This window comes from Egretta garzetta, unplaced genomic scaffold, assembly GCF_000687185.1.
Source record: "Egretta garzetta isolate BGI_Z169 unplaced genomic scaffold, ASM68718v1 scaffold345, whole genome shotgun sequence".
NCBI classification, from domain to species: Eukaryota; Metazoa; Chordata; class Aves; order Pelecaniformes; family Ardeidae; genus Egretta; species Egretta garzetta.
The window spans coordinates 544,408-552,478 of record NW_009259692.1 but is presented as its reverse complement, the minus strand read 5'-3'; the positions used below and the strand labels follow the sequence as shown (position 1 = coordinate 552,478).

Sequence of the window (8,071 nt, the reverse complement as noted above, 5' to 3'; positions counted from 1 at the left end):
GAATGAAGTAGCCTGTGGGCCAGAATAAAGGGGATGCGAGCCATAGCAGGAGAGTAGTTAAACAAATAAGTGTGTCTTCTCTTAACTTGGTAGCACCCTTTTTAAATAAAAGCCTATCAACAGAAAACTCTCTTCACTGCCCTGGGGACTAACACTCTTCTGTGTATGTGAGGTTCTTTCAAGATTTCTGCCAAGCTTTTTTCTTGATTGAAATTACTTTCCCAGGTACCTTAGCCATGAGCATTTGCCAGACCTTTTGCAGGGGAGAATTAATGTTGTTTACCTGCACGTGTGTGTGTGTCTCTCCTTTAGGACTCCCACCCTCGTTACATGGGGTGGTGTAGCTGGTACTGGTTTAATATGGTTCACAGACTGGAAGCTGGTCCTTCAGTATGTTCCCTACATCGGTGGCAAGTTTAAAACTGAAGACTAAGCTTCCCTCTAATGGTAAGTTTTGTTTGTGCATCTATTAGCTTAAGTAGTAGTGTTGCCTTGCTGTGTCCTGTTTGTCCAGGGCGCAATCATACTGTTGGGTCAAAACTGCACAATTTGATTGTTCAGGGCATTTTTTTCTTCTTTTTCTTTTTTTTTAATATGTGGCTTCACAGAGTGCCAGAAGGATGAAACATTAATAATAATAATATGTTTCCAAGTGTTTATTTTGCAAGCAGTAGATTTTTCACGATACAGTGTGGTTCTTGAGAAGTCAAATCGAGTGTTCTATGGCAATTTGGAACTTTTGACAGATCTGTTTACTTCTAATCCTAGGTAGAACGGCTTCATGCTCGTGACTAGTTTTGTGGCTAAAAAAAAAAAAAATCCTTTCCATTCCTTGTAACAGTTATTAAAAGTAAGTTGAATGTTCAGAGCTGGTTACTGTGTACCACAAATTCATTGGAAAATTGGTTTTCTCAAGGATTTTGGGTTTTTTTTCCCCCTTCTTTAATTGCATTCAAAACGTGCTGTTCTGAATCTTCTGATTGACCATCCGTAAAGCTAGAGAATTAATTAGACAATACCTTCTGTTAGATCTCTAAATGCATATTTGTGTAGTAGGCAGGCTTAGAAGTTTTTTATTCCTTGCTGTAGATAGAATGGAGTTAGGAAGACTTTTGCCTTGCGTTAAAGGCAAAAGGTCCAGAGGAAACTATAAACACCTCAAAGCTTGTTTCCTCCAGCCAGAATAACGGTTACCTTTAAATGTTGCTAAATGAAAGTAAGATTGCCTCCAAGCTACACAGCATTTCAGAGGGAAATTGGTGAGCCTGGAAGTCTCAGAGCAAATTGTTAGTCCATTTCTAACCAGAGATACTTGTTGCAGTTTAAACAATTTACTGTGTCTTCCCCGTTTTTAAAATATGTGTCACGTAGATCCTGAATGTAACCAAAGGATGAAAGAAACTTTTGGGGGTTTTTTTTTTTTTTTTTTTTTTCCTCCAGAGATACTTGTTGCAGTTTAAACAATTTACTGTGTCTTCCCCGTTTTTAAAATATGTGTCACGTAGATCCTGAATGTAACCAAAGGATGAAAGAAACTTTTGGGGGAAGTCAACTGCACTTGTAGCATCTCAGGTGACCATAGATGTTTAGTGCCGAGTTGGTGGAAAAGCTCTCGAGTCACGCAGAGGCAATTAAATTCCCTAGTAAAGGGCTTTCTTTACTTAAAAATTGTTCTAGCCAGTAGTGGGAACATTCCTGAGACCACAGCGAATGTTCTTTGCTTTGAAGCAAGAGCTTTGATGTGTCATGGTGCATAAATCATCTGGAAAGAAGCATATTCCTCAGGAATAGAGAAGGAGGATGCTCCTGTGGTGGCCTGTGAGTCCTTCCAAAGAGCCTGTCGGCCTGCGTTCTGCTGTGCCTGTATCGGCTTCTGTAACAGAAACTTCTTGCCTGGATACTGGAGGCTTTTGAAATCTGTCTGTAGCGTTGGCTGCTGTAGCACTTTGCAGAAGGCACTGCTTAATGACTGCTTTGTGTTTATTGTAGGAAATTTATTGCTGGATAGAATGTTTTGGAGCCATCCGTCCGCTGAGACCCTGCTTTGAGGTGAACTTGAAATGCCCAATACATTGCAACAGGCTGTGGTGTCCCTCTCTCTCCCGTGAACACTTGTGGCCGCTTGGTTGTGAACAAATTTAACTTCACTGCACAGCCTGTCTCATACTCTTCCTCTGATCACTTGCACAGATCTTGTCCTAATGGGGGTAATTTGTAAATCTGATGTACAAAATAAACCAGGTGAATGGTATTTTGGGGTTTTTGTGTTGCCTCCACAGTCCACGTTCTTAGACTCCTGCTTTAGCTTTGGGTTATGCCTTCAGCTTGTTGAAATGTGTGTCCTGAGGAAGGCCTGCCCCCTGCTTGCCTCCCTTCCTGCATGGGATCCTTGGGTGTCAACCGGTGGCTGCTGGGATGCTTGATGAGCCTTTTTGTTGGTGCCCGGGTAGTTGTTGCTCATCACTCTTAATACCGAGCTACTCTTAGTGATGTGTTGATTTTAAGCCCATCATTCCTAGGTCATTAGCAACTGTGGACTCTTGCACGCAGCTAACTTTTCGTAGCCAATATTGCAGAGTTTCATGGTAACACAGATTCCTGGCGTTTAGTTTAAAGCAAGGTTTTGTTTCTTTTTAACATCAAGTTGTGGAACTTCTAAGCTGTCTGACTGGGCACACACCAGCCGTGTGTGCTGTCTGGAAGCAGGCTAGCTTTTCTGGCTTAATCTAGGGGCTCAAGGGCAGCGGTCTGCAAACCCTGGGAGGCTTTCTGTGTTCTGGGGTGAAAACCAGTGGTTTAGAGAGCTGCTCAGTTACTTTCTTAATGCAGGTTTTGAGTAGAAAAAGAATATGTGTCTCTACTTCATAAGGTGTAGTTATATTTAGCCACCTGAACTGGTGATGAGAAAACCCACTACCAGAGCCCTTTAGATGAAAAAGCTTTTAGCTGTTAGAAAAAGGAAGTACAAGGATTAGTCTTGATCTGGTCTCTGCCACTAAGCCACAGCAGACGACTCAGACTTGGGGTAGGGGGTGGGGAAGTTCATCCCTTTCCGCAAAGACCAGAATTTGCAAACAAACTTAATCTCTGTGTGAGAACAGGATCACTGTTTTCTCTCTGTTTAGTGCCACATTTCACCTCAGTATCATTTGAATCTCTTCAGGGAAAAAAAATCTCAGTTGTAGTAGCTGTGCTGCTTGGGCGTCACCTTTGGGGTTCAAGGCTTCCGAGTGCTGTTTCTGTGGAAATCTGTTGTAACACCTGCCTAAACAGTGGCACTGTGCAGGACACTCGAACTACTTCTTTAACAGAATAATTGCTTTGGCTTTGCTTTAGCAGTATCATTGATAATTCGTTGCGGGGGAGGGCAGGGAATATCACTTCCGTGTGCAAAACTCTCTTTGCTGCCCTGCTACTCCTGATAGAGTGGTACAGAAGCTTATGGCGTCATGGGGTAACGGTGCTGTTTCCTTGGTCTCTCCCACTCCCCCGCTCCAGCAGTGCTCCTGAACTCCTGGCTGACTCCCAAAAGGCCAGAGCCACTGTGCCTTGAAATGCTGAGAACGCAGGTTTGACAACAGCAGCCCTATGCTGTGTATGGGGATATCGATCCGTTTTCAGCCAAAGTACGCCTTGAAAGCAGAGGTTCGTCATCAGGATTGTAAGCTCAGACTTGAACAGTTCGAGTCTCTGCTCTTATTTACCCATTTAACACGTCTAGACAGGACGGGCATAACACGCTGCTGCTGACTTCAGAAATGACCTAGTTTTGGCTTGTTCCTGTGGGCGGGCGAGCCTCTGCTCCTGTGGCTGAGGGAGTTTTCCAGAAGGCCTTGAGCTGAGGGGCTGGCTGGCTGGCCCATTCCCCTAAAGACCCTGGTCTTCCCAAGTCCTCAATTGGCCATTCTTGTTAGTGAGAGTTACCTTTAGCAAAGCCCCAGCAATAGTATTGTGCCCGGTAGATGAGATTAGAAGATATGCAAAGGAGGAAAACATACACAGAATACCAAGCGCCTGTGCAGGCAGGCACTGCAAGAAATGTATGGACTTTGGATTTGTTTGCCCTTTGGCGATTGTTTAGCTGCTTGTGTTTTCTGCAGCATTTCAAATGATGGCTTTGTCTCTAATTAACCCTAGGATTAGCGTATAACTGATGTAACTTCTGGTATTTCTCCTTCCACAAGAGCAAGCACTCTTCAGAAATACTCTCTTAGAAATACCTTCTACATTCTTGGGCAAACTCCTGTTAAAATTCATGTAATCGCTGCTCAAGTGTCAGGAGTGATATTTCTAATTTTTAATATCCCAGCATTACCTCTTTTCTAACAGTTAATTATTTTTCAGAATGAGCTAACCAAATGTCACATACGTTATATGAACAAAGTAGTTAAAAGACAACGACCCCACAGAGGAGGAAAAAGCTTCTCCTTCAACACCTGGAGAGTTCCACTAGAGGGCACAGCGGCGGCCAAGCTCCCGGGGCTTTGGCTTTACAGAAATAAAAAGCTCCTTTAGCTCCGGGTTAATGATGTAACTTCAAACCCGGCTCTAGGAAAAGGCAGGCGTGTGTTCCTGCCTGCCTCCTCCAAGAGTTTGTCCGTGCTGGTACCTCCACTTCACTTTCGTCATGAAAGGTGTAAGTGGAGGCGGGGGGGGGCGTGTGGGTTCTTCTCCAGCGGCCGTCTCCTGGGCCAACCTCGGGTTCTGCCCCTCTGCAGGGGTCAGTGGGTTCGGTGCTCTCTGGTGAATCCTGCTCTGAACTAAGTTCCTCGGTTGGGTTTGGGATGTTTGGCTGCAGAGTGGAAAGCTCCCAGCTGGATTTACCTGCAGGGCTAAGTGGAAGGGTTTTTACTGGCAAGATGTCCTGCTGCTTGCTTCCGTGGCTGACATCAGCTGAGTTTGGTAATTTGGAGATTGTCTGCTAGTCCTGGAAGAACATGGGCTCTCTGGCAGCCGAATACACCTTCAGCTGGTGGTGATATCTGCAAAGACCTTATCCTCTGTTCCTTGACAGCGTTCCCAAAGGAACGCTGGAATATTTTCCCTTGGGCTTCAGAGAGAGTTTCTACCCAAACATGCATGCAGTCCTGGGAGAGAAAACGTCTTCCCTTCCACAGGCTGTTGCTGCCCCTGCTGCCAGTGAAAACCGATTTTCTAACTATTGTTACCGTGAGCTCGAGGTTTGGTGGGTGTTGAAGAGGTCGCCTCCTCCATCGCCACCCCGCAGCAGCATCCGTGCCCCAGCTTTTCCAGTTTATTCTTAAAAAATGCCATTGGGGGAGGTTTCAGAGTCCTCTACGTGGGCTGTTTCTGGGCTTAACTTCTCAGTTCACACATTTGGGAAAAAGAAATGCTCTCCCCTCCTGCAATACAAGCCCAGTAATTCTTTCCCTTTTACGTATTTGAAGGCTGTTACGAGACCTCGGCTGTTTTCTCGAGATTAAACAACGCTGGTTCTTTCCTCTTCCCTCACCGGTCATTCTGCAGGCAGCTGATGCTCTTCATTTCTCTCCCCATGGCTTGCTTCCAGTCGCTTGTTCTCAAAACGCAGTGTCCAAACGTGGACCGCGCATCTTGCACGATCGCGTTCCTTTGTGAAAGCTTCACTCCTTCTCGTGGCTTCGATTTTAAGCGGTGGGAGAGGAAACGGTGAAGTGGTTGGTGTGAAAGGGAGGGCACCGGCTTTCCATCCCTGGTGCTGAGGACCACGGGTGGTTTGGGGCAGATACGGGCAGGACTCTGCGCTTGCTTTTGCTCCCGGGCACGGTCGCCAGCGGGATCGGGTGGGTTTTGCTTTCAGGGCTCTGCTTTCAGAGTCTCACCCAAACTGGGGTCTGCTCCCAGTTTCCCCGTGTGCTGTGCTAACGAGAGCAAACCGCATCGCTGTGCCTCAGTTTCCCTGTGCACGCTGACTTCATTTTTAATCCAGGAGCTGCACTTCAGTACAAGCTTTCAGTTGGAATAGAATCATAGAATCGCTTTGGTTGGAAAAGCCCTTTGAGATCATCGAGTCCAACCTTTAACCTAACCCTGCCATCCCACCACTAAACCCTGTCCCTAAGCACCTCATCTCTCCTTCACCTCCAGGGATGAGGACTCTACCACCTCCCTGGGCAGCCCATTCCAGAGCCTGACAACCCTTTCAGTGAAGAAGTTTTTCCTAATGTCCAGCCTAAACCTGCCCTGGCGCAGCTTCAAACCATTCCCCCTCGTCCCATCATCTGTTACCAGGGAGCAGAGGCCGACCCCCCCCTCCCTACAGCCTCCATCAGGCAGTTGTAGAGGGCGATCAGGGCTCCCCTCAGCCTCCTCTGCTCCAGACTAAATAACCCCAGTTCCCTCAGCCACTCCTCGTATGACTTGTGCTCCAGACCCCCCAGGATGAGTCTGGCTGGGTTGTGAGTTTTGGGGGTTTTACAGAAAAAAAGAGGAAAGTGCATTTACAAAAAATAATGTGGTTTTGATCAATACCGGCTATTGGAAATTTTCTGATCTGTTTGTTCAAGCTTGCAGGAAATAACAGCGATACCAGAGCAAGATCTTCCGTAAGCGGGAGCCCAGAAGGAGACAATGTTAAAGCAACAAACCCCAAACGAATCCCTAGGGAGATGGAACAGCTCCAGGGCAACAGGAGGCTCCCTCCTGCTTAAATTCAAGACAAAATCCCCACCCTCACATATCTTAAATATGAAAATATTCCCGTACAAAGCAAATGCAACCCAGCACCTACAGGCACACCCGGCTCTTGGTTTTCACTTTCTGCCCCCAAATCTGGACAACTCCCACCCCCTGCGCGGGGGACTCTGGTTTCCTCTCGCCCGCGATGTGCGTCTCGCGTCCTTCCTCGCGTTCCCTGCTGCTTTCCAAATAAGGGGAGTTTAAAAACAAATGAGCGGGGCCTGGTTTGGTTTTTTTTTAAAAAAAAAAAAAAAAAAGAAAATAAGTAAAACTACTGACAGCTTCTTGCAGAGACGTGGGCTGGAGGAAGCACTGAAATTCCGATGGACGGAATGAGCTCGGGGTCGGAAGCCCGGAGCAGTGGCTGGAGCCGCGCTCGTGTACGTGGCCAGGGGGAGCGGCCGATCCGGCCGGGTCTGGGTGCGCTCCCATGGGTGCTGCCCTTCCCAAGTCTGGTGGTGATCACTTCAGGACTGCTGGTCCATACCAGGATCCTTGAAAACCTAGTCTGTCCTTCGTTCGTTGAAGGAAAATTAATCACTCTGACTTGCTTTGGAAGCCGGGCTGCCTTGTGGCGCGGGGTGTTTCCCAGCAGGTGGGTGCTGTGAGGGTGAGGAACACCCAGCTGCCGGAGTGCGGGCGCTCGGCTGTACGGTGCCAAACCTGGGGTCCGAGGGCTGGAGCCCCTCTGCTGTGGGGCCAGGCTGGGAGAGTTGGGGGTGTTCAGCCTGGAGAAGAGGAGGCTGCGGGCAGAGCTGAGTGCGGCCGGTCAGGGCTTAAAGGGGGCCCAGAGGAAAGGGGGGGACAAGCTTTTTAGGAGGGCCAGCTGGGACAGGACAAGGGGGGATGGCTTTAAACTAAACCAGGGTAGGTTTAGACTGGATCTAAGGAAGAAATTCTTTCCAGTGAGGGTGGTGAAACCCTGGCAGGGGTTGCCCAGAGAGGAGGTGGAGGCCCCATCCCTGGGACCATTCCAGGCCAGGTTGGCCGGGGCTGTGAGCAACCTGATGTGGTTCAAGGTGTCCCTGCTCCTGCAGGGGGGTTGGGCTGGGTGACCTCTGGGGGTCCCTTCCCACCCAAAACATTCTGTGATTCCCAGGTGAACCGGTGGCGGGAGGCAGACACCTCTCTGCCGGGGGTAAAGGGTGGCAGTTTATGCTTTTTCCTGTAAAACTTTCCCTTGCTTTGTCTTCACACCACCCCCTCCGCAGCAGATTTTCCTCCTCCTCCTGTTTTTTTGGTTTTTTTTTTTCCCTTTGCACGGAGCTCTTTGTGGACGTTCTTGCAGGGGACGGGGCACGGGGGCTGCGCAGAGCGGTGCCACCAAACATGCAAAACGACCCCAAAAAACCCATCCCGGGCCGCGCTGCAGCACGGAGCGGCTCCCCCCCGC

The 8,071-nt window shown here is 48.3% G+C and overlaps 1 protein-coding gene across 1 annotated transcript; it reads left to right on the top strand.

Moving 5' to 3' along the window:
• Nucleotides 1-217: 217 nt before the first annotated feature.
• LOC104126336 (cytochrome b-c1 complex subunit 10) lies at nt 218-2,251 on the top strand (the record flags this gene model as incomplete). The annotated part of the gene is made up of 2 exons (XM_035894303.1): nt 218-447; nt 1,990-2,251. A coding segment is annotated over one exon (216 nt), but the record flags the coding sequence as incomplete, so codon positions are not given.
• Nucleotides 2,252-8,071: the final 5,820 nt, after the last annotated feature.